The 25,530-nt window shown below is 44.1% G+C and overlaps 1 protein-coding gene across 9 annotated transcripts in view; it reads left to right on the top strand.

Annotated features, from left to right (window-relative positions):
• Positions 1 to 23,266, top strand: part of mical2a (microtubule associated monooxygenase, calponin and LIM domain containing 2a) — a 61,564-nt gene extending 38,298 nt beyond the window's left edge. For 2 of the 9 annotated variants that reach the window (XM_042341638.1, XM_042341639.1), the window contains exons 5-27: positions 22 to 123; positions 776 to 931; positions 1,492 to 1,592; positions 2,580 to 2,837; positions 3,414 to 3,529; positions 4,097 to 4,223; positions 5,132 to 5,222; positions 5,397 to 5,544; positions 6,477 to 6,676; positions 6,842 to 6,948; positions 10,804 to 10,875; positions 11,518 to 11,652; positions 12,374 to 12,499; positions 12,955 to 13,134; positions 14,436 to 14,546; positions 15,138 to 15,254; positions 15,683 to 15,775; positions 16,100 to 16,195; positions 17,206 to 17,313; positions 18,159 to 18,345; positions 18,473 to 18,567; positions 19,178 to 19,271; positions 22,995 to 23,076. In XM_042341638.1, coding sequence (XP_042197572.1) covers positions 22 to 123; positions 776 to 931; positions 1,492 to 1,592; positions 2,580 to 2,837; positions 3,414 to 3,529; positions 4,097 to 4,223; positions 5,132 to 5,222; positions 5,397 to 5,544; positions 6,477 to 6,676; positions 6,842 to 6,948; positions 10,804 to 10,875; positions 11,518 to 11,652; positions 12,374 to 12,499; positions 12,955 to 13,134; positions 14,436 to 14,546; positions 15,138 to 15,254; positions 15,683 to 15,775; positions 16,100 to 16,195; positions 17,206 to 17,313; positions 18,159 to 18,345; positions 18,473 to 18,567; positions 19,178 to 19,271; positions 22,995 to 23,011 — 2,837 coding nt within the window. In that variant the 3' untranslated portion in view covers positions 23,012 to 23,076. Of the gene's footprint in view, positions 1 to 21; positions 124 to 775; positions 932 to 1,491; positions 1,593 to 2,579; positions 2,838 to 3,413; positions 3,530 to 4,096; positions 4,224 to 5,131; positions 5,223 to 5,396; positions 5,545 to 6,476; positions 6,677 to 6,841; positions 6,949 to 10,803; positions 10,876 to 11,517; positions 11,653 to 12,373; positions 12,500 to 12,954; positions 13,135 to 14,435; positions 14,547 to 15,137; positions 15,255 to 15,682; positions 15,776 to 16,099; positions 16,196 to 17,205; positions 17,314 to 18,158; positions 18,346 to 18,472; positions 18,568 to 19,177; positions 19,272 to 22,994 lie in introns of all 9 variants that reach the window. The other 7 variants (XM_042341640.1, XM_042341642.1, XM_042341641.1 and 4 more) reach the window with 7 other exon arrangements.
• Positions 23,267 to 25,530: the final 2,264 nt, after the last annotated feature.

Here is a 25,530-nt window from a genome sequence, read left to right as displayed (position 1 = left end):
CCTTCTCTAACAATTCTTTAGGAATCGGCTGGAGAGCTGAGGTTCGTCCGATGGATCATCCAGTGTCCAATTTTACGTTCAATATCATTGTCGGAGCAGATGGACGGAGAAACAGTTTACAAGGTAATAAACTTCACCGGAAAGGTTTCTTGTGGCAGAGCCAGGGATGTTTATCAGTGTGTCTGGATGACGAGCTTCGCTCTCGAGCCCAGCGACACGGGTTACCAACAGGATTCACACAAAGAGAACTTGCATTTATACAGCGTCCTCCAGTGAAGGATATCAACGTGGATAAAGATGGTCCTTTGGCCCATCTAATCTCACCCTTAACCGTCCTCCCATCCCAGCATCGACGTCTTCCGCTTAGATAGTGATTCAGAATGAAGGAATGCAATAGTGACTGGTGTGGGTATGACTCCCAGGGTATGTCCCACTATTGTTCACTGGCCATCAGCCTGATGGAGAGGCCAAGTTGACAGCTTGTGAGGGAAGCGGATACATTGGTCCTGTGTCAGTCGTGTGTGCTTCTCTGAGACGCGGGTAACATTGACTGAAAGTGCGGTTGAAAAGATAACTCTTTAAAGTGTGGAATGTTGCTCTCAGCAAACCTGTGCATATGTACCTCCAAGTTCAGGTCTTCCTAAGGTTTAAACTGAGACTTTAAAGTCATGTATGTGTGTGTGTGTGTGTGCGCAAAATAACCCCACACCCACAAGGGGCGAGGTATATTTTTCTGGGGATGTTGAAACAGCTGGAATAATAAATCTGCTTTCAGGTTTTCGAAGAAAAGAATTCCGTGGGAAATTGGCCATCGCGATTACTGCCAACTTTGTGAACCGGAACACGACAGCGGAGGCCAAAGTGGAGGAGATCAGCGGTGTTGCCTTCATCTTCAATCAAAAATTCTTCCAGGACCTGAGAGAGGAAACGGGTGAGCTGTGGCCTGCCAGGCTGGACAGCGTTTAGCTCTGTGCTTCAGGGCGGGGATGGGGGCAAGGTGTCTGTCCTTTCTCCAGATCAGCCCACATCAGTCAGACTGCACAGAAGAAGCTTCTTCCAAGACTGAATTTAAAGAGGATTGTATCTGTCATTTGTTCTGACATTGCTTATTCTATAGTCAGTTGTATCATTTGTTATTGATAAATAAGACAGGTGTTGTTTTGTGTGTATTTTTCCAATCCCATTTTGTTTAATCTTCAAACAGAGGATATAGATTTAATGTTGCAAAGGGCAATTTCAGGGCTAATGCCCTGTCTGCCATTTTGCCCACAAAATATACAGTGAATTCACTTTACAGATATCCTGTGAAGCACTTTGAGACGTCTCAACGACGTGATAAGGTGCTATATCAAATCAAGGATTATTATTACTGTTATTATTATTGTTCCTAATTATAGGTTAAAATGCTGTCACCTGTCTATTGTATGAAAGTGTTTCTGGAAACCCATTGTCTTAACTTAATTCCTTTTATTCTCCACATTTCAATTTCAGGGATTGACCTGGAGAACATTGTTTACTATAAAGATAACACTCATTACTTTGTGATGACGGCCAAGAAGCAGAGTTTATTGGATAAAGGAGTCATTATCCATGTGAGTATCAGGGCCACAAGTCAAAATCGCTGCTCAGTCACCCTATCACCCCCATCCTCGCCCGGCTTTATTGGCTCCCCACCCCCAGTGGTCACTGACCTACTTTGTGTCCCCACCTTGTCCACTCTCCCACCAGTGGGCACTGGCCTGCTCTGTTTCCCCACCCTGCCCTCTACTCCATCAGTGGTCAGACCTTCAGGCTTTTTGCCCCCACTCTCTGGAACTCTGTCCTCCCGCACCTGCCAGTTGTTTTCATGCTGGTTTAAACACGCTGAGTCCTTGAGGCCGGTAGCCATGAGCTGATTCAAATCAAAACAATGTAGGATAGTTACATCAACAACTAACAGGAGACCCGTTGTGTAATCAACACATTTCTTACTTCTGAACCAATTCAATTCTTCAAGGCACAACATACAGTCATTTTCCCATAACATTTCATCTCGGGCTATATCATACGTCATACCTAGACATACACTCTACAATCTAGCTGACTCTGATTAGGTCTCTAGAAATGTCTACAAATCATTCTGATACAGACTTAACAATTCCATAAGCATTTCTAATTGAACTAAAATAATATTTTAAGTAATAAGATTTCTGATTCCAACAAAAGGCACTAAATAAATGCAATCCATAGCTGTTTATACCACGGACTTGCTAGGAGGACTGGACCTTTGTTCCCAATGGGGAATGGAGGCCTACAAGCCACTGACTAGCCTGTATTGGAAGCCCAGAACTTGATTTGCTGAAGAGGATCATGCTAACAGCATGGGGAGGCAAAGACATAACCTCCTGCCAACCGCTGACACGTTCCAAATCAAAATCAGTCTGTGCCAACCACAAGCTTGGATTAGATTGATGCCAAATCAATACTTGCTACAGAGAACCTTTGCATTATCTTTTATATACCGTTCCAATTCACATGCACAAGTGTTCACAGCTGACTGTGTAGCTTCACTGAGCTCTCTCTCTCTCTCTGTTGCTCAGGATTACATTGACACAGAGATGCTCCTCTGCAGTGAAAATGTGAGCCAGGAGGCCCTTCAGTCTTACGCCAGAGAAGCCGCTGACTTTGCCACCAACTACCAGCTGCCTTCCTTGGACTTTGCAATAAACCACATCAATCAGCCTGATGTGGCAATGTTTGATTTTACCTGCATGTACGCGTCTGAGAATGCGGCTCTGGTGCGAGAGAGACACAGTCACCGGCTGTTGGTCGCTCTGGTTGGAGACAGTTTACTGGAAGTTAGTATCATTAGTTTACACTTAATTTACACTTCTTTGTGAATGAACGCAAACTGGTGCAAAGGGTACAGACAGAATATTTTGAGGGGCGAGTATATAATAATCATGATAATTATTAATGATAAAAATAATTCTTGCATCTGATCTAGTGCCTGTAATGTCTTTGCCGGTCATTCGTGGGTAGCGGGCCTACAAAATGCACAAACAAAATGACAGCAAAATCCTGCAAATCACATTTAAATGTTTGGTAACAATGCACTATGTCCAATGCAACCATTATTATTATTATTTTATTATGTTATTACAGTTTGAATCATTCTGCAGAGGTTTATTAGAAGAATGCACTTAGATGTTTGTCAGGGTTGTTGCTGTGTAAATAATGCAAACTGTGCACAACCACCCGACGGTAATAATAATGATAATATGTCATTGTTATTATTTTTACTATAATCATTAACATTTACCCGCCAGTGCTCAGAAGCAAAGGGCTGTGCTTATAATTGTGCAATGCATTGCAGTATGATGTGTCTTGCTTTCGATTAACGTTCCTTTTTGTCTGGTTTGTACAAACTGCAGCCGTTCTGGCCAATGGGCACAGGCTGTGCCCGTGGGTTCCTGGCTGCATTGGACACAGCGTGGATGGCAAAGAGGTGGGCACAGAGCGTCCCCCCTCTGGAGATCCTGGCCGAGAGGTGAGAGGGTAGGAAGGGAAAAAAAAACACGAATCGCACGTCTGTTGAATTTGTTTTATATTAATCTACGCTGAGGAGGATCCATCTCAACCTCATTCCCATGAAAGCTTGTACATATTTGTTAATTGATTTAATCCACTAGACATTACAGAACAAGTGCCGACTATTTGCCAACAGAACATTTGTCATAATAATCTTGCATTCTGTTTCTCGCTTGGAAAAAAAAATGCCAAAGTCTATACTTAGATTGGAATTTCTTTTGAATGTTTTTGCCGTGTTGTGGAGAGAATGTTAGTAAGCTGTCCCAGCGCAGGGAATGACTCACACTGTCTCTACTCACTAACCCGAAGACTGTCATAATCTCTGTCAAGTATGTTGAAGAGTTTTTTTGTTAATTTTCCCCTGCTGTGCGGAGACTGGTATTTTCCCTTCCCCCCCCTTTCCAATTCTCCCTATTCTGACTCCGGGAAGGGATCCATTAACTTGTGCTTTGGTTTAAAGAGTGGTAAATGTGGGAGATGATCTGATGCCCACAGACAATAATGTATCTCCCCTCTTCTCCTCCAGAGAAAGTATCTATCGACTTCTACCTCAGACCACACCTGAGAACATCAGCAAGAACTTTGAGCAGTACACCATCGACCCCGGGACACGATACCCAAACCTCAACTCAAACTGTATCCAGCCTCACCAGGTGGGGCCAGTGTCTGTGTGGGGCATCTGAACAGCACCAGAGAAAACTATTCCTTTGACCTTTTCACAGTGTTTTGTCAAACAACCTCCAGCTTTTCAATCCACCTTGGATTTATTGGTGGTGCGGGGGGTGGGGGGGGTGTGTGGAGGGGGCAAGTATGTAGTGCCAAGGAGGGATAACCTCCAGAGGATTCTCCCCTCCCTGCCCCCCCAGCGCACATTCCACAAAGGATATCTGTGGCATCAAACATATATTGCCAAGAGAACATGCTTCCCATTTTTGTAATTGGATGGTAAATGCAGATCGACTGTAAGTGAAGGAAAGCTGCGTGTGTGTTGAGGACTGCAGGCTGACAGTCCAGGATAAATTCCACAGACTGCCATATCTAATAGGCGATAATCTTATGCTCCGCTAATAGCTCCAGCCGTGCGTCAGAGACCACATGAAACAGTGCAGTGCTGGGTTTGTTCTCTGTCTGCCTCACTGGCGGAATGTCTGACCACTCCTTTATTCCCTGGAATGCAGTAACTAGATGCTCGGAATTCCACCTGGTTTTAGCCTTTAAAACAGTTTCGGCTTTCAATTTAAGTTTGCCTGCAAAATACACAGTCACTTTACTTTCCAGTAAAAATCCATTGAAGAGCTTTGAGACTTCCCCATGACATGCTGCATCAAATGTGAGGATTATAGGATTGTGCAGAATTGTGGAAAATTCTTCAATTCAGTCTTAACTTGGAAGCTGATTTTCTGCAGGTCTTAAACAGAGATTGTGACTGTGCTTAAGTCGCATCTTATTCACAATTTGGCCTTAAAATTTGAGGTGAAGTGATCGTGGATACTAAGACTAGCTGGAGTTTTTGGTTTCAGATGGAAGAGCGTGTCAGTTTCTTTTTCTGCTCTTTCTTTAGGTTCATCATTTGTACATCACGACTGAGCTAAAGGACTGCCCGTTAGAGCGAGCAAACTCCATTCGCAAATCTATCAAACTTTCCCGCCATGGTGAGTAGCTCTCGAAACACTCCTCAGAACCGAACTTTCCATTTTGCCATCATTGATTGAGAATGTGTGTATGGCAGGAATTCAAACCAAACTGGCACATCCACTTATAGCTTCAAATCAGCTGCTGTACATTGCCCCCCACCTTCACTGTAATGTTGTTTCATCTCATCACAGAATCTGAGATTCGTCCTAATCGACTATTAACCTGGTGTCAGAAGCAAACCGAGGGCTATGAGAATGTGACCATCACTGATCTGACCAGCTCTTGGAAGAGTGGGCTCGCACTTTGTGCCATCATCCATCACTTCTGCCCCCATCTCATGTAGGATTCATTTATTGGTTTCAAACAGTCGTGTGTGTGTACGTGTGTGTATATAGAGCAGCAAACTGGTGACAATACATTGTCACTACAAGAACAGAAGTGCCAGGGCTTTTCCACAAAATACATTTGCTTTGTGTTTCTCTGTGATTTACAAGTACAGTATTTAAAGGCTTTGCAATCTGGAATCTCCAATAATGCAACAATTTGGCATACACTGCAACAGGAACTTACACTACCGACAAAGCCCAAAACGTTTTTTTAATCTTAATGTTGCACAAAACTATAGTGGAAAGCATGCAACCCCAGGAACTCATAAATAGTTGGTTCAAGTGTTGCTGCGGTTGTATTGGGCTTTAGATAGAGGGTTATAGGTTCAGCCCTGTATAAGGTTGGGAAAATTCTCCATAATCTAAACGCAAGTGATATCTGCCATAAAGGAAAGTGTAATGTCAACATAGTCATGGAAGTGCTGTGAAAGATCAAGTAAGCCATGGATTTAGTGCGGTTATTAAATTGCCTCCTTGTATTTAGCTTTGCGAAATTACAGACCCTGGTTTTATTGAATGGGGATCGCAACTTGCAACTTGCCTCTAAGCACTTTGTATGAGAAAAGAGGTTGAGGTGGGTTTTGACTGTGATTTTTGGAAAAACTGTACCCTCTTGCATTGAGGCACTTTTATCCATTTTGCACAATTGCAACCTGTCCAAGTTCAATGGTAAATGAACATCTTAGGATAAACTCTGCTCTGGTTCCCAAAGGGTCGACCCAGATGTGGGTGTGAGGGAGGGAGGAGGTGAGGCAAAGGGACTCTGGTCCATTTCCTCTCCCAGGGTTGTGCTACCAGTCAGCTGTGTACACTTGTGTATGTAAATTGGAACGGTATATAAAACAAACGGTGGCCTTGCAGATAACACATGCCTTTGTCCTGCAGTGATTTTGACTCTCTGAATGAGGAGGATGCTGCCAAGAACAACCAGTTGGCATTTGACCTCGCGGAGCAGCAGTTTGGAATCTCGCCCATCACCACTGGCAAGGAGATGGTGGCCGTGAGCGAGCCGGACAAGCTGAACATGGTCATGTACCTGTCCAAGTTTTACGAACTATTCAGGGGCACTCCACCCCTGGCTGCCTGTGAGTGAGCACCCTTCATGTGCAATGTAGAAGTGAGAGTGGGGATGGGTGAGTGGTGGGGATGGGGTGGTTGGGATGTGTGTGTGTGTGTGGAGAAAGCTGCTCCAGGGGCAAGGAAGCAACAAAAGCAAAGTCCAATAAATCCATATTTTGTTTATTTTATAGCAATTAAGGATAGAGAAGGCGGCAACGAAATGTCTGCAGCTCCATTTAGACAATCCAACTTGTTCCGCCTCCGAAACCTGTCATTGCCAAGGAAACGTACACCAAAGGTAAGAGATAAGGCAGGTCATATACTGAGACACTGAGGCAGCTTGTGGAGTTTCGAGTGGTATAAGAATTGTCTGTCGCTCACTCTAACTAAATTTCACTCTCCTCCATCCCTCTGTTAAATGTCTGTGAATGGAGGACAATGGTAGGGAGCTCTCATCAGATGGTCCACATTGAAGGTACCACATCATTATGAGCTGAACAGAGAACTGGAAGGTTTTAGATTTTAGTTTGGTTTGATTCCCTGGTCTGTGCTGAGTTATCTGATCTCACCTGGATTTGCGGTGGGTGGGCATGGGGGTGTGCATAAGGGTGGGGGGGCAGTGAGGAGTACCCCCTCAGTGTACAGGGCCAGGGAGGACACTGTCAGGCAGGGTTCACATCATGATCACTCTCCAGTGGCCCCTTTGCTTGTTTTGGAGACGGGACGTGAGACCAGGATGTGGGCCTATCCGTGTTGATGCCTGCAGTCGGGCAGACTGCCAACATTCACTGTCTAGCTTCATCAACAAAGACTTGCTGTGTGGATGAGGTGCTGGAGCTAAGCATATGGCAGAGTGGGTCAGTACCTTGAGGAAGAGAGAGGAAAATTGGAGGGAGAGGAAGATTCCGCCTTGTGTGCTGGAGGGACGTGCCAACAGCGAAGTTGGAAGCTTGGGTTTTTCTGGTTGCGTCTGTGAATTGTCTGATTGATAGGCAAATCTTGACCTGCTGGTGAGGCGGCTGAGTCATCCGATAAGTACAAATTAAAATTTCATTTAAATTGCCTTTTGTGTGAAGTTGTGGAGAAATACGCAGTTTGTCAGCACCTGGGACTCAGTGCCCACAGTGGGATCGGAAATGACTGCACACAGTAGTGTGAGTGGGTGGCAGTGCTGTGTGGACATGTATGGTGGTGTGATTGGGTTGGGAGTGTTTAGGAGGTGTCGATGGGGCACTGAGAAAACAGAGGAGAGGACACGGGTTCAGTGTTGGCAATTTGAGATCAGAGACCTGGATGTTTTTCCTTATCTAGAGGGTGATTAATGCCTTGGAACAAGTTGTCAGGAAGGGTAGTTGAGTCCTTGACGCTGGCCTGATCCAAAGGGCCTTCGTCATCCAACCCTGTGATGATGTTAGCCTGTACCTTGTATAATCTGTATAATCTGGGCAGCTATTGTATAGGTTTATGTTCTGGTGATTGGTCACGATTCCTGGAAGCTCTCTGGCCTTGTGTAGCATTCTGTGATACTGCATTCAGAGAAGCATCTGCAACAGATAGGAGATGGGACAACACCAACAACTCGCATTCATATAAGCATCTTTTTCATAATAGTTTAGATGTTCAGAATCTCTCCCCAAACCGCTTTGGCTGCTTGGACACCAAAGGAGAGAATTCTGGAAATGATGCTATTCATGTTGAATGGGGAGTGTTTGAGGAGGTGATTTGTGCTAAGACACGAAGGATGAGATCAGGTGGAATGAAAACCTGAAGAGCGTTTTTCAGCCAAACCTCTCGCTCGTGAATTTCCAATGCCACTCATTTTGGGGGCTCCATTAACAAGGCAAAGTTTGGCCCCAGTGAAGACATTAAGTTAAAGTAGTATATCACACCGTTCTATTCCTGGCCATGGAAGTACAGACAATCCCACTCCCTCCCCATCTCTCTTTCCCTATGCCACTGACATTGTAAGTCAGAGCTCTGGATATCAGTGTGTGTACTATTGCAGCGGTCATCCTGTGCTTGTCACTATTGGAAAATCTTTGTTTGTTGTTGTTTGCGTGTTAGTTGTTGTTTGCATGTGGGTTTGTTACTTGTTGTTGTTGTTTGCGTGTTGGTTGTTTGTGTATTGGTTTGTTTGTTGTTGTTGTTTGCACGTGGGTTTGTTAGTTGTTGTTTGCGTGTTGGTTGTTTGTGTGTTGGTTTGTTTGTTGTTGTTGTTTGCACGTGGGTTTGTTAGTTGTTGTTTGCGTGTTCGTTGTTGTTATTTGCGTGTTAATTGCTGTTTGCGTGTTATTTGTTGTTGGTTTCGTGTTCGTTGTTGTTGTTTGCACGTGGGTTTGTTAATTGTTATTGTTGGTTCTTGTTGTTTGTTGCTTTCCGTATCTGGTTTGATATTTTAATGTGGAAGTTTGACCTTCTGGTTTCTAGGCAGACACAGATTATCCCCCTGAAATGCACCTTTTTATCACAGTTAACACAAACGTGCAATCAGCGTGTACCAATGTGACACAAGAAGTTGTGTAAAAGCAAAAAAAAAGCATTTATTTTCCTCGAAACTGAAGTGGAGGCTGCCATTGGAGACAGAAAATGGCAAAAAAATTACACTTCTGATCACATCTACACATCACATCTATTCAGTTTCATTTTAAGAATCGTCCGGGTTATGTGGGTTGCAAAATGAGCTGCTTCTTGGGTTATTAATAAAAATAATAATCCTTTCATTTGATGTAACGCCTTATCACGTTGTTGAGACATCTCAAAGCACTTCACAGGTAACACTGTAAACTATTTTGTGGGCAAAACACAGCAGCCAATAGGGCACAGCAGTGTCCCACAAACCGTGGATTGAGTGACCAAATTATTATTTATTATTTTTTTTGAGGGTTTATTATCCCGGGAAAGTGATCTACCAATCGACTAACAACCAATGAATCTTTATGTCACAATTTTAACGTTCAAACCATTAAATGGTGAGATCTTAATTTTACTGCAAATACATGGGAATGTTTTTCACTGGATTGCTATTTATCGTACAATTTCTTGGTGGTAATTAGCATGGGGTGGGGAGGCACTGAGAGAGGGGAGGAGAGTGAAATGTTAAAGGGAAGATTACAGGTGCTGTTTCATACTTTAGAAAAATGTACATCAACCTCGCTGCATTTTATTCCGTTGTCACAAGCTATTGAACAAAGTCTATCTGTAATGAATGTGAATTTTAATCAGGAATGTAAGCTGTGAAATACGTAGTTCTGTTCTTCTCCATTTCACTGATCTCGAAATAAAGGGATAGAGTTTTCAAAAAGACCATGTCTGGTTTCCTGTGTCAACTGATTGTTTTTTAAAAAGTAAGCCTTGCATTTGATATTGTGCCTCATCATGTCATTGAAATGGTTCAAAGCATTTCACACGATTGTTTTTTAACTGTAGTGTAGTGACTGTATGTGTGTGTATTTGTATGTGTGTGTGAGAGAGAGAGAGTGTGCAGAGGTGAAGTGTAGCAAGCTTGTGTTACGCACTTTGGGAAGTCATCCTGATGTGAAAAGTGCCAGATAAGTATAAATTGTATTTTGTAGGCGAATGTGGCAGCCAGTTTGCATACAGCAGTGTACAAGGTTTCAAGCTGCAGGCAAACCAAAGAACTTGGGGGTGGATGGGGGGAGATTTATACAGTGCACAGAGTAATATTTACTAGAAATAAGAGTTTGCACGGTTTCACTGGCCGGGGGACGGGTGGGGGGGAGACCTGCTTTGTTCAGATCACATTGCACTTTGTAGCTGTGACTGCAATAACATAGTATTGTTTCCCAGCCCATGCCAAGCGTTGTGTTGTGGTTGATTTTAAAGCGATTATTCCTACAGGGTGAAGAATTTGGATACTGGACAACTGTATGTATCCCAACAGCTGTTGTTATTCCCATTTATTTGCTTAACTTACTTGAAAAATTCAATTTATGTTTTTTCGAACATGAGATACATTGAAGGATACAAGTAAAATTCAGGAGTCGTGTATTTACAAACAATCCTTGTTTCTGAAAAACAAATTGCTCTTTCTTTAATCAGTGGGACTAAACTGCTTTATACACAGCTCTGATTGTAGAATCCTCATCACCTCCTCTACATGTTTCACATAATTAATCTTCTTCCCTCTTTACAGGAAGAACGAAAGCCCGAAGAGAATGACACCATGAGCAAAAGGCGGAAAAGGACCAGCATTAAGCTGGAGGAGGTGAGTGTCAGAAAGGAGGGGGGAGGGTGGGAAGAGGAGAGAGAAAACCAATTTGTTGCCCCCTGAATGTAACAAGAAGCCAACAGTTGCTGTTTCTTACTTCCCTGATAGTTTGTTGGCAGATGGTGACATTGGCTGTATTTGTACAGGAATGGATTATGTAGCAGATGTGAGGAAAAATTATCTAAAAGGATTTGGAGTTGTTAGATTTAGAGAAGGATACGCGCTGAACAATAACAACCACAATTTGTGTTTATGTAGCGTGTATGATAATGTCACCGAGAGGTTCACTGAACCCTCTGCCATAACAAGCGAACTGCAACAAAGGTTCATCATTGTGTCGACACCAAGGATTATTGTCCTTCATTGCCTCCCTTGTTACAAACATTTAAGTTTGTCACAAAAGTGCAAACACAGTTACTAATTGTACACAATTACTAAATGGTCCAAAACAATGTGTGAGGATGATTTCCTAAAATTATTAAATTGGAAACTTTTATTCACACAAAGTGTTGTGGAAATGTAAGGATTTTTATATCAAATGCAAGGATTATTACTATTACAGAAAGCATGCTTTACGATTCTATTTGTTGATACAGTATATCTGGTTTTGATATAAATGATTTGCTTCCGTCGCTTCAGAACCAAGCTATTTACTCCAGGAGCAACGGGACTGAGATGAAAAACGCCACAAATCAAAATAAAGTCAGATCCATGGCCACCCAGCTGCTGGCCAAGTTTGAAGAAAATGCACCGAGCGCAGCTCTGAGGCGGCAGGTGAGAAGCTGAGTATTACTGAGCGAGCGCCGTGTACAGCTGGCGAAAGGTGATGCCATGTCCCACTAGAGTACAAGCCCTGAGCACTCGGTGCCTGTGTACATGTCATGTACCAGTGTAAAGGATCCACGTTAGGCTGAGCACTGGAGGAGGATGTCAGGGAGATTGCACTGCTACAGAGTTTTAGAGCTAAATTGCTGTTTGGGTTCAGAGCACGAATCCCAGGAATCGTTTTGATTTTCCCTCTCTCTCTCTCTCTCTGCCTTTACTCCTCGCCTTTGGCTCAGTTGTCGAATAATGTACACTAGGAATCCGTGCCTTCAAACCTAATGAACCCTCCGTTGCCCAGGCTCTGTGGCTGTTTACACCAACTCTCGCTTTGCCAGACTTCAGAACCAAACCCACTTGCAGGCAGGCCAATTTTCACAAAGCAATGACCCACAACAGCCATGTAGTGAGTGACCAATTATATCTGGGGATTATTGTCCAGGACACTGACAGAGAGAAACTCCCATCTCTATTTGAAGTGCCATGGGATTTTTAACATCCACCTGAGCAGACAGACAGGACCTCGGTTTAATGTCTCATCCCCACTCTCTGCTGTCTCACTTCCTGTTTGATTTCTGTCTTGCAGTTCTCTTCTCTTTTTGATTCTCTCTCTCTCTCCTTCCCCTACCTTTACTCCTCTCCTCTGGCTCTGTCATGGAATAACGCATACTAGGAATCCATGCCTTCAAACCCAATGACTCCCCCGCTGTCCCGGGGCTCAGTGGCCAGTTACACCAACCCTCGCTTTGCCAAACCTCAGGACCAAACCCACGGTGCTTCTCGACCACCAGCAAGGCAGGTACGGAGTTGAGAAGAAACCACCCACGCACTGCCTTTAAACACACACCTCAGGACTGTCCCCATGACGTTGACATAATCACAGGGTTCAGATAACACGACACACAGAGCAGCAAGACTCTCTGACATGTTACGATTTAAACCAGAGCAACAATCAGTTATTGATCACGATGGTCCATACTGTTTGCTGTTTACATATGGGATTATTAACTTTGGCTCTCGTTGCTCAGGGCTGACAGTTTCCAAGCCTTGCTGCCAGTCTATTGAGAAACAGTTGGTTGCAGAATCCAGCAGAGATGCCCTTTGTCTCCCAGTGCAATGGACAGTTTTTTTAATGAATGTGTAACGACTTGGATTGAAGCTCAACTGTTGTGTTTCCTCTCTCTCCCCCCCCCCCCCCCCCACCACCCATCCAAAAACAATACTTGGTCACTTTTCCTGTTGCTGTGTTTTCAGTCCCAGCCTACTCCCAGCTCCGATCGCCCACCCAGAGACCCTAAACATGTCACTAAGCCTGATGGTGAGGCTGCGTCAGCTAAGCCCCTTGCCCTGGGCTCCTGCTCTCGCTCTCTCTCTGTTCGTGCTCTCTCTGGCGTGCTTCAGCGGCTGCAGCGCCTGGAGGAAAGGTTTGACCAGGTGACCAGCCACATTCCTGTCTCCGGCTTCTTCTCTGTCAGTCTGTGTTGCCTTCTGCGTGCTTAACCCTTTGTGCACGAAAGCCCTCTTTGGTTTTCTAAACTGCAGCTTGCACTTTGAGTAGCGCCTCTCGTGTATGATTATTGAGGGCTTATTACAAGTGCCGTGCGTATTAAGGGTTTGTTATGAGGTGCTGTATGTATTGTGAGTTATCGCTCAACTAACTTGAAACCCACAGGGATGCAACTGTTTGTGGACACTGAACTTGGGTGTTTGTTGAGTGTGGAAAACCAAACTAAAGTGTGTGCATGCAGAAACATCCGAGTGTTCGTGTGGTTTATAGTGTGCAATCGAACAAGCTATGTAAAGTGATGGGAGGAATAAGGCTGGAATATGGAGACGGTGGAAGCAGAAAGTGTCGATTCATCCAAATGCAAATTACATTTCTTTTAGAAAATAATATTTTGGGTCACAATATATGAGTAATTTGTAGTATACTTGGAAGAACCAGGTAACTTTGGGTCTAAGGTTCCCAAAGCTTTCCATTCTGTTGTAGGCTAATCCATACAGAATGAATTGTTTATCAACATCTCCTTATTGTAGCATATGGTTACCAAGATGGTAGAAAGTGAAATAAATGGAATGTGGTCTATTTTTGTCTAGCGATTCCTAGTTCTTTCATTCCTATATTGGTTCCCAAGCGCGTGCCTTTCCTCGAGTGTTCCCCTTTGCACGTGGGTCTTTATGAGTACAAACTAATGCCCTTATATAGGAATGTAGGAACAGGAGTAGACCATTCAGCCCCTCAAGCCTGTTCTGCTATTCTATAAGATCATGGGGCACTTGACTCCATTTACCCGCCTTTGCTCCATATTGATAATAATAATAATCCTTGCATTTGATATAGCACTTTTCACGTCTTCTAGACGTCCCAAAGTGCTTCACAGAATATACTGTAAAGTGAATTGACTGTATATTTGTGGGCGAACGCGACAGCCAATTGCGCACAGCAATGTCCCACAAACAGTCATGGATTAAAAATGAGCAATTTATTATTGTTTTGTTTTGGAGGGATTATTATTAGGTGTGTGGAGTAAGGAAATTTGCCCAAGGTCTCCCCCTTCCTGGAATTGAGCTCAGGTCTCGCACTTGCAAGGCGAGTGCTCTAACCACTGAGCTACAGGACTCCACCTTACCTAACAAAAATCTATCGAATAAAAATCCTTTTCGCTGTGATGTGCTAACTTTTCTCTTCTTTTCCTTGCCTGTAACTTTCTTCCTTTCCAAATTTCGCTGTGTAGAGGAAGGCGAGGTCCCTAACACAAAGTGATGTCCCTTTTAGCAGAAGGAGCATAAAGGAGAGAGCAGCTCATCTCACGGCATTGTTTGGGGGCAGGTCCCTCAGCCAACAGGTGTGTGTGCGAGTGAGCATGTGAGTCTTGCTTTAAACCTTTGTCACAAGCTGGATTTGCAAACTCTTGTAAAACAGGGATGTCCAGGGCAGTAGAGCAGGTTTGTGCTGCACTGAATGTTTTGCTTTGCAGATTTCTAAAGTAATCTAGAATTTAGAGCAATGATGTCCAACCCATCAAGAATGTTCCCACTTGTCTAGGTAAATCCTTGTTCAATCAATAGTGTGTTTCCATTTTTTTTGATTGAATATGAAGAAATATTCAATCAAGAACATTGATTTTGTTGGTGACTGAAAGGTTGTTCACCAGTGGTTTAGAGCAATACATTGCTCTCAATGTCACTTCGAGGGCTGTTCTTGTCCCAGAAGAACAAACCCCTCCTGCAGTGGGAAGACATCAGACAATGATCAATAAACCAGAGCCATTGGCCACAATCTCTTTGTGCGTGAGACTGATCCCAAAGTTTGTAATGCGGTAATCTCTGCTTGTTTGCTTCTTGTCCCTACATTTCACTTTGTTGCACCACTTCTAATAATATTTCTTTCTTAAATCCCTTCTTCCCCCTGATTCACCAATGTTGCCTCCTAACAGCTGCCTGTGTCTGGCCCAAACACATCTCATTCTTCCTCCAACACTTTTCGTTCCACTCATGACTCAGCTATGGTTTCCTCTCCAGTCTCTGCTCTGGCTCCTGCTCCTCACGCACAGGTATTGGCTGCCTGGCATTGAGCCGTATCATGCACATTTCAATCTTTGTTTCCATTCCGTGCTGTATATGAGGGGTGAGTGGGAGGGAGGGAGAAACAATGTTAGATGGTAATATCTTAGCTGGTTATTAATGGCAACAAGCACATATTTTGTGTTGTGTTCATTGGACATCAAAACGTTACTTAAAATATTACTAATAAACCTTGTGTTTAGCATTGGCCTTTACGTGCGTAGGGTGTCTCAATGCGCTTCACAGAATTCACTGTAAAGTGTAGTGACTACTTTGGACTAACGATTAATAATCAATATCTTTTTTTATCTTTCCTCTCACTTCCATTCTCCTACTCTCTCCCCCCTCTCTATCTCTCTCTCTATCTCTCTATCCCTCTCGTTCTCTGTCCTGCTGTGGGATGACCCTTTGAGATCAGATGGATGAGGTAAAGATCACTGCCAGCAAATTAGAAAAGATGCTTTTAGACCGAAAGGACCAGCAAGTTAGTCAGATGAAAAATGGAAATGTGGTGAGTGTCCAGTGTGTACCAAGGTCTCTCATCATCCAATAAAGTCACAGCCAAGCGTAGGTATACATTTATCCAGAGTTAACAGATTGTTAAAAGGAAATACAGAAAAGATGGCATGAAATGGGTTGGGCAAATTTAATGAGTCAGTAACTAAAATATAATCATAATAATCCTTGCATTTGATACAGCGCCTCTCATGTCAGGAAGACATCTCAAAGTGCTTCACAAGATTTACTGTAAAGTGTAGTGACTGTGAGGTTTTTGGGGGGAAGGAAGCATTGCACAGAGCAACGTCCCACAAACCTCTTCTCTCTTACCTACTAGGCATTCCCACACTCTGTCTCTCCTCCTTTGCTCTGCCACTCGGGCAACCCTCCAGCTTGTCAGCCTCGTCCTGCTCACCTGCCCTGTCACAGCCAGGTACTCTCGCCTGAGGGGACAATCTCTGCATGTTGTTCAGCAACGGAGCATGAACTGATGGCACCGCCTTATATTCTTCCTTGTTAACATTGTACAGTTCCCCCCCATCCCCCAACACGCCCACATCCCGTCAGTCTTCACACTTTTAAAGCAATGGGCAGGACCTGGAGGGTGTGTGGTGGGGGGCATGGCAGGGTGTGTGGTGGGGTGGGGGGGCAGGGTGTGTGGTGGGGTGGGGGGGCAGGGTGTGTGGTGGGGGGGCAGGGTGTGTGGTGGGGGGGCAGGGTGTGTGGTGGGGGGGCAGGGTGTGTGGTGGGGGGCAGGGTGTGTGGTGGGGGGGCAGGGTGTGTGGTGGGGGGGCAGGGTGTGTGGTGGGGTGGCATGGCAGGGTGTGTGGTGGGGGGGCATGGCAGGGGGTGGGTGTGGGTGGGTGGGGTGAGAGGTTTGGAAGTTGGTCCATTGTTAAGATGGAATGATTGCTGTTGGTTCCCTCGTTTGGTCTGAAACAAACGGAAATATTCATCTGTTTAGATTTATCGGTGCCCCTAACGTGCCGAGACCGGGTTCCATTCCCCCCCATACGCCCCTCCTCCCCCTCCCCTCAGCCCCTTCTCCCCCTCCCCTCAGCCCCTTCTCCCCCTCCCCTCAGCCCCTCCTCCCCCTCCCCTCAGCCCCTTCTCCCCCTCCCCTCAGCCCCTCCTCCCAACCGGTTCCGTGGGGGTTCCGTCGGGATTGCAGAGGGTTAAACCCGTCTCGGGATAATGTGGTCTCAGATCGAATTGTGTCGAAAGGTTTTCAAAAGCTCGAGTTCGAAATGTGCAAAACTTCGTGATTACTTGTGTTAATTATCGCTCATCTCTCTCCGCTTTCTGCTCTCTATCATATTCCTCCGGACCCGCTGCAGGTAATCGCGAGGCAGTCAGTCCCCTGTCCTCCGCTCCTCTCTGATCTTCACTCCTCTTCTGTCTCTCTCTGTCTCTGTCTCTCTCTCTCTCCTCTCTCTGCGATAGATGACGGTGGGGAAAGTATCAGCTGTGATTGGGGCAATGGCTGAAGTGCTTGTGACTCTTTATCAGAATGATCACAGACCTAAACCAGACACAGCCCCACCGGATCGGGTGAGCAATAACCGCAGAGCATCTGCACAGTGATCAGTGGCGCACACCCCCCACCGCCCCACCGCCCCCCACCCACATCCTGGCGGCTGATTGTAGAGATAATCACAGCGTCAGTCAGTGGTCTGAAGCTTACACTTTCATACAAAGCTTGAGAAAGTGTGTGGGGGGGAGAGTGTGTGTGGGGGGGGGAGTGTCTATTCTGATATTATGCTGCACCATTAGAAAAAAACACATTTGTATTCTCTCTCTGTGTGTGTCTGTCTCTCTCTGTCTGTCTGTGTGTGGGTCACTCTGTGTGTGTGTGTCACTCTCTGTGTCTATGTGTCTCTCTCTCTCTCTCTGTGTGTGTGTGTGTGTGTCACTCTCTCTGTGTCACTCTGTGTCTGTGTGTGTGTGTGAAACTCTCTCTGTGTCACTCTCTGTCTTCCTTAAAATACTATATATTAATATAGAGAAAGGTTAGTTTCTTCAAAAGTGACCTTAGCAACAAATAGATAATAGTGTTGATGTAGCATCTTCCAAGGCAGGATATCTCCCAAGTGCTTTACAAGGTTTAGCGTAAAGTGTAGTGACTGTATTTTGCAGACGAACACAGCAGCCAGTTTGCAAACAGCAACATCCCGCAAACAGCCGTGAAGCGAATGACAGTTTTTTTTATACACAATATATATCCCTCTGTGGGTGATTGTCGGACCAGGAAAGTGGGAGAAAACTCCATAGAACCAGAGCAATTTACAGCACAGAGAACCCACCATGTCTCACTGGTTGTGTTGAAGAGCAATCCTCCTGGCTGTTAGCAGACCCATGGGATCAGTGTAACGTCTCGCTTGGTGTCTCTCTCACAGGCGTCGCTGAGGAAAGAGTTTCCGCAGAACCTCGGGGGCAGCGACGTGTGTTACTTCTGTAACAAACGTGTTTATGTCATGGAGAGGCTCAGCGCGGACGGCAAGTTCTTTCACAGAGAATGTTTCAAGTGCGAGTTCTGCCAAACCACTCTGCGCCTGGGAGCCTACGCCTTCAGCCTGGAGGAAGGTAACTGCCCCGCGCCCCTCCGTCATGGTCAAGCCCTGCCCCTCGTGCCGGCCCCTGCCCCGGCCCCTGCCCCGTGTGATGACCCACTGGTTGTTGTTGACTCTATTTGTCTGATCTCTTTGCTCAGGGAAGTTTTACTGCAAACCTCACTTTGCTCACTGTAAATCCAATAACAAACTGAGGAAGAGACGAGCGGATTTCCCTGTATCCTCGCGCACAAAGGTGAGTGTTGGCTGGACCAGCAGCCTCTGCCTCGGGCTATGATGGGAGGGTGGGTGTCTGGAACGCTGAGGTCAAATAGGCCAAAGAGTCTCATTCATCCAAACCTCTGTTTCTGTGCCATGGCTCGGAATAATAATAATAATCCTTGCATTTGAGATTGCATCTGGCATCTAAACGTATCAATGTGCTTCACAGATACTTGCAGTAAAGTGACTGTGTATGTGTAGGTGACAGCAAGTCCGGCTCACCCCAATGTCCGGCTCACCCCAATGTCCAGTTTTTCTATCTGAACAAGTATTGGCCAGGACAGCGAGAGAGAGAGACAAAAACTCCCTTCTGATTCTGAATAACCAGGGCAGACAGCGGCACCTGGTCTCACCTGAAGGCCAGCACCTCTGACAATGCAGCTTTGTATTGGAGCGTCTGCCTGGATTATGTATATTCAAAGTCCTGCCACTGGGCTCGATCTCACCACCTTCTGACTCGGACGTGACAGAGCTGCCTACCTGAGCCAGGCTGACATTGCTATTTTACCGTGAATCCGCAGAGTAATTTCTCCGCTTTGATCCAGCGCTTGTGTGACTTGAGTACAAATTATGTTCTTTTTCAGAGTGAAGCATCATCACTGAGCGAAGCGGGCCCTCAGGCCTTGAGCAGCGCAACGAGCACGCCCACTGTCAATGGTGGCTCTCAGGTCGCCCCAGGTATCATTGCTTCCTTCTCTAGGAACCTTGTAAGCTGGCCCCTGTGTGTGGTGGGGGCTGTGCTCCGGATGCCCAAGCGGTTGTGTAACTGGGTGCATGGTGTGGTGCACACTGCCAGGCAGCATTTGAGGGACAATGCTCACAACTACGCCTATCTGTTTGAGTTGCTGAGTCTAAGTTTGCCGTTGCTCTACATGCAGTTTGAGGTTCTCACCCACATGTCCCAGGAAGCAGGGCAACCATCGCTAGATATTCTAATCGATTGGTGGCAAAAGGTCTTGGAGATGGGGTTACATTCAATTGAATTGATTTGAATTGATTGTACGTACCTGCATGTCAGGGTCACGGATTAAGCTTCCACAGGAGCTGACAATGTCAGGCCACAAGGCAACAGGTATTGACCTTATTTATTTTTGAAGAAAAAAAATGCAGTATTTTTTGCAGTGCAAATAAGCAATGAAATCGCTTCTCGGTACAAAAAGAGTTTATGCAATGTAGACTTTCAACCACAAGCAATGACAAATTGGGCTCTATAGCTCCAAACATTGCTGAAATTTCCAACTTTTTACATTTAGTCGTTGGTTTTTGTAACATTTGCTTAAACGTGTTTACATTTTTTTAATAAATCTAGTTTTTTTTTAAAAAAGAGAAGACAGAAAAGGTTTGTGTGGAATATTTTATTCCACAAATTTAAAATGACATTTTAAAAAAGAAACATTCAATACGCATAATTCTTTTTCTTCCCCCCATAGATTTTTTTAACAACCTGTGAAGTTGTTTGAATGCAAATTTGTGGAGTCCTGTAGCATATTGGTTAGAACGTTCACTTTACAAACAGGTGGACCTGGGTTTGATTCCCGGGCAGGGCGAAACCTTAGGCAAGTTTCCTTACTCCACACGCCACTGTTTACTAGCAGTAAGTAGGAACCCGGTTGTTAGTTGATCACTTTCCGGGGTAATAATCCCTTCAAAAATAATAATTTGGTCACTGAATCCACAACTGTTTGTTGGATACTGCTCAGCGCAATTGGCTGCTGCATTTTGCACACAAGATATACATTTAACTCATTTACAGTATATTCTGAAAAGCGCTTTGAGACGTCTCAATGACGTGACAAGGTGGTATATCAAATGCAAGTATTATTATTTGTGCTGCACAGTGCTTAGCAGCACAGAGCAGTCTGATCATTATAAGAAAACTCCCCAGAAGTTCCCTCTAATCTCCTTCCAACTCGAGATTAGCCAAGTGTGTGATCTGACTGACCCCAGACACAGACACTGTCTGACTCCTTTGTGACATTTACTACAATTTCTGTATTACATCTTTCTTTCCCCCAAAAAACCCGAAGTTGTGACCATTCTAATATTGTTAAAACAATTTTAATATGGGGTGAAAATGCAATATGTGATCATTATGATTCCCCTCGCCCGCCCCCTCCATTCCCCTACAGCTGCCCAACAAACTCAGGCATGTGTGTTTATGTTGGGGTGCAGTGTTGTGGGTGAGGGCTCTGGGAGAATGGGGGAGTTAGTGACTCCCTTTCCCACCCTCGCCGTCTGAGTCGGTCAATAACCCTTTTGGTCCCCAACTTTCATCAAAGTGATAACTCGCATCACGTATCGCATTTTCCCACCCGTTCTGTGTCTGTGACACTGTAAATGTTGTATCGTTCCCTTGTGCCTTTTACTTTGGTCCCTTTACCAGCCGAATGTGGAGGTTTGTGCAATTGTTTTGTAATGTATTGTGTTGCAAGTTGTCTTCCAGAGTTTTTCCCCCTCCCTGAATCCTGCCAATAAGGCTACTTGATCAGTATTGATACTCATGCAAGTCAAATGACAAAATTCTTATACTTTGTTTACGAGAGATTGTGGTCCTTAAACATGTCAGGTGAAAAAAAAGCACTGGATTATACACTCTGTTAATGTAAGAGAATGAGATGGACCTTTGAATTGGACTGCTGTTGAGTCCTTTAGTTGAAATCTTTTTTTTAAAAATATAATATTTTGGTCACTTAATCCACGACTGTTTGTGGGACACTGCTGTGTGCACGGACTGCCATGTTTAGCCCACAAAATATACAGTTAATTGACTTTACACTATCTTCTGTGAAGCGATTTGAGACGTCTCAAAGACGTGATAAGACGCTATATTAAATGCAAGGATTATTGTTATTATCATTAAATCAGTGCGGATTCAACTTTTATCTGGATTTTCTTTAAAAGGTGACAATTGAATCCACACCAATGAAACATTACACTTCCCGGAGCTGCTGTTGGGTTTGATTTTAATCATTGATAACCTTTTGTTTAAAAAAAACAAGAGCATTGTTAAGTAACTGAGATCTCATTCAGTTTTCCTTAATATCTCCCTCTCTCTTACTATCCCTTTCTGTCTTCCTTTTCTTATTGCTTGTAGTTTACTTCAGTCTCTCAGCCTTGTCCAACAACAACTTCAACAACTTACATTTATATTTCCCTCTGGGTTTAAAAAGCCTACTGCTCTCTGGTGACTGATCTGCTTGCCTTTATGTGTGTGGAAAATGTGTGGCTTGTGGCTAAATAACCTGTGTGAATGCATTGAGCGATTGCTGTGTTGTGGAGCTAATGCATGGATATATGAATTTCCTGACTCTTAAACAAGAGCTTCTTTGCTCTCCTCTTGAATGTAGAAAAGCAGGATAAATGTGTGTGAGGATAGATCAATTTTTTTGTAATTTCGCTAGACCAGGAGCCCCCCCAAAAAACTATATGTCTAAGAGCCATTTAATGTTCTCTAATGCCGCTGTGCCAGTCAGTATATGAGAAGTGCGTCTGAACATTTTCAGCGGATTCTCTGAATGTTTTATTCAAAGACTGCACGAGAGGTTATGCTTTTCCTTTCTTCTGGGAGTCCATGCTAGATTCGATCGATCTTCATTTTTATATATATTATATATGTTAGTTATGGTTCAAATCTAAAAGAGAGAGGTTCAAATCTTAGAGTATGAGTTTTCCAGCGATAATAATCCCTCCAAAAAAATGCAGTCACGCAATCCACGACTGTTTGTGAGACACAGCTGTGCGCAATTGGCTGCCGTGTTTCGCTCACAAAATACCCAGTCAATTCACTTTACAGAATATTTTGTGAAGCACTTTGAGAAGTTTCAATGATGTGATATCAAAAACAAGGATTATTATAAAAACAAACTTTAGATTCTGATTGTTTAGTGTTTTGGTCAGTGTTGGTTCTAACACGTGCGTAAAATCATCGCTATGTTTAAGAGTATCCAAACCAGACAGATGTCTGAATGTAGAAATAGATACTTTGCCCATCTTTTGCTTTATTCCCTCCCTCTTCCATTTGGATGAAGGTTTTACTTTTTGAGCATTTGTACAAGTTGCTGTGCTACGTAAAACTTTCTCAGTTAGCTGGGAGTTTGCGTACCTTATACTGACAAAGTCTCTTACTTTGCCATACAGTGTAGGGCCAACAAACCTGGCACACAAAATACGTGAGAGAAAAAAAAGGAGAGATTGTTCTGTAGGATTTATTGTAAGGAATGTTTAACAGCCGATTTACTAACTTAAACTAATGTACTAACAGTACATGCGTTTCGCAACATTTCCTTTAATGATGTACTAATGCAGCAACTGCATGCTCTGGAAAAAGCAAACTTGATTGAAATGAAAAGTGCTTAAAAGTTCCAGCAGCTATATATTTCTTTATTATATCTTCTGTTACAGAGTCCGCTTACCTTTAAGAATGAGAATCGAGGAATATTTATCCCCATTTCATTTCACCCTAAAGTGTTGTAATGTTAATGGAAGTTCATAATTTCACCCAAGTTTGCAGTTGTGCAAATATATGTAAATCCGTCAAAAAAAAAAGTGTATTTAAAACGTACTACATATACGGTCCTGTGTTTTTGCACACAATGAACCATGTCATTCAAGCATTATTTATGATACCAAAGGCTGTAAGCAAATAATAAATGGAATAGTTGCTTTGTGAAGTACTCTGTTTCTTTCTTTTTCTTTCCTTATGAGTTTGTTCTTCTGTGGGTTTATCTAAGATGTAAGTTCAACACGAGAATTGGTGCTTTATCAACTTGCCTTAATGTGGTCGCAGCCTTGGGTTAGGAAACCATTATAGGGTGCAGAACCTTCAGTTGTGACTTGATGTAACTTGCCCACTTAAACAAATATTTTAGAGGTATACAAATAGCTTATTCTCTTTGTTTGTGAAGACAAAGGACCGGTTCATTAGCTCATTGGGAATGAGATGCAGAGGAATTCCCAAATTAACAATGAATTCTGTCTCGCCTTCCCTCCGCACTCCTCACCATTATCCTTTGCCTGTCTTCAGCTGCTGAGAGGATAGCAAGACAGAAACCCATTGAGTATATACATGGGTCCCTCTGCTTTGGTGGCGAGGGGATAGGAGGTGGGGTGGGATGGTCGAAGAGAGCTGAGCATCTGCTTTTCACTGAACGAGTGGGCTCTATTTTTGGAATCCTTGCTTCGCCTCTGTGTCTGGCTGCCTGGAGTTGCAGAGATAGGATCCCTGTCTTGTATTCATTACAGTAGGTGGCAGAATATATAGTGTAACCTGATCATCCAAGTCACTGAGCTAAAAACCTCACACGTATTCCCTGCCTCAAAATCAAATCAAAATGCAATTGGGCAGAGGGTGGGAGAGAGAGAGAGGCCTAATTGTCCTTTGCCTAACAGCTTAGCTGACCCTACCTAAACCAATTACCAACCTTGGGAAGTGAATAGCTCTATCCCTGTCCTATTTGGTCCGGCATGTGCTGCCCTGGTAAAAGACTGATTTGGTTTAGACCAATATGTGAACTTATATTGTCCATCATATCGAGCACACAGAGTGTTTGTCTCTGGCATCGATCGCTGAGATGGTGTAAATGATCACATCATCCGTGCGCTGTTTAATATGTAAATCCAAATGTTATTGAGTCACAACTGAATCTAGGCCAAGTGAAGGTGAGGGTCACTCTTGTGACTATTGCAAATTTGTGTTAACTTACGTCTTCTAACAGTTACTCCTTTTGTTACTGAGGTGCATTAATTCCTTTCCTCCTGGTTCCGGCAAACTCACATGGTGTTCTTACTCTGCATAATGTACCTTAAACCAATGCCTCCGACGCGGACTTGGGGAATTTCACACAGTTTCAAATCTCTTTTGCCAATTCAGATGCTTTTCAGGCTCTGCCGAGCCAGTGGGTGCCTTGATGGTGAATTCAATTCAATACTGTGGGGGCAAACCAACTTAAAATAAGGGAAAATGTAAGGTGTGGACAACATTGCTGTATTTCTTAACGGATATCTTATATCTTGTGTTTTGCCCACCAAATATACAGTCAATTCACTTTATAGTATATTCTGTGAAGTGCTTTGAGACGTCTCCATTACATGATAAGGCGCTATATCAAATTGAAGGATTACTATTATCCCCTTTTTTTTTGCTCTATTTTGGAAACTTTCAAATCTCTCAAATTCTAAGGAGCCAGTGTCATTCAATTCCACTTTCTTATTCTAAGTAGCATTCAACTAACTGATGTTAGTGTTTGTTCTCTTGCTGTGAGACCTCAATAGCAAAAGGTAAGCTAGGGAGCTGGAGAATAATAAGGGCTCCAGCCCCTATATATATAGGCATAACTTATTCAGGCTGGTTACATTAATTTTCTCCTTCAAGGGGGTACATCACAAAACCACAAGAGAGGTTCGGAGAAAGAAGGGCCTTTGGCCCATTTGATCCCATCCCATTCAGAACCCCCTCCCCCCTTGCCTTCCCACTCTTCCCCACCCCTGTACTCCGTGCCCCATGCTCTCTCAGCCCTGTGCCAGCAACTACAAGAGCAGTTCAGCAGAACTGTAACCATATTCTTGGCCAGTGGCTTTGCTGCCTGTTCGGCCCTTGTTGTATATCTGTCAGACACGTCCCACCTCTTGGTTCCACTCCAGCAGCCGCTGATGGTCATGTTCCGGGTCTGATGGACCACGAACTTGTACTTATAAAGTTCCCATCGCGCAGGTTGGAGTCTCAGAGCCCTGTACTGCAATTTGATACAGTGGCCGAGATCAACTCCGCCAGCCTTATCTCTCTCCATAATTCCTCGTGTTTTAGCTGGAGAGGGCCAGGTGTTGTTTTTGGCCTGAATGTAGCAGATTCCTCTTGTGGTGACTCATGTGGTGCTAGACACCAGCAGCATTCCTTGTCCACCCACTACACTGAGCTGAGATCATTCCAGGAAGATGGGAT

This window comes from Callorhinchus milii, unplaced genomic scaffold (genome assembly GCF_018977255.1).
Source record: "Callorhinchus milii isolate IMCB2004 unplaced genomic scaffold, IMCB_Cmil_1.0 Scaffold17, whole genome shotgun sequence".
Taxonomy (NCBI): domain Eukaryota; kingdom Metazoa; phylum Chordata; class Chondrichthyes; order Chimaeriformes; family Callorhinchidae; genus Callorhinchus; species Callorhinchus milii.
This window is presented reverse-complemented; position numbering and strand designations above follow the sequence as displayed.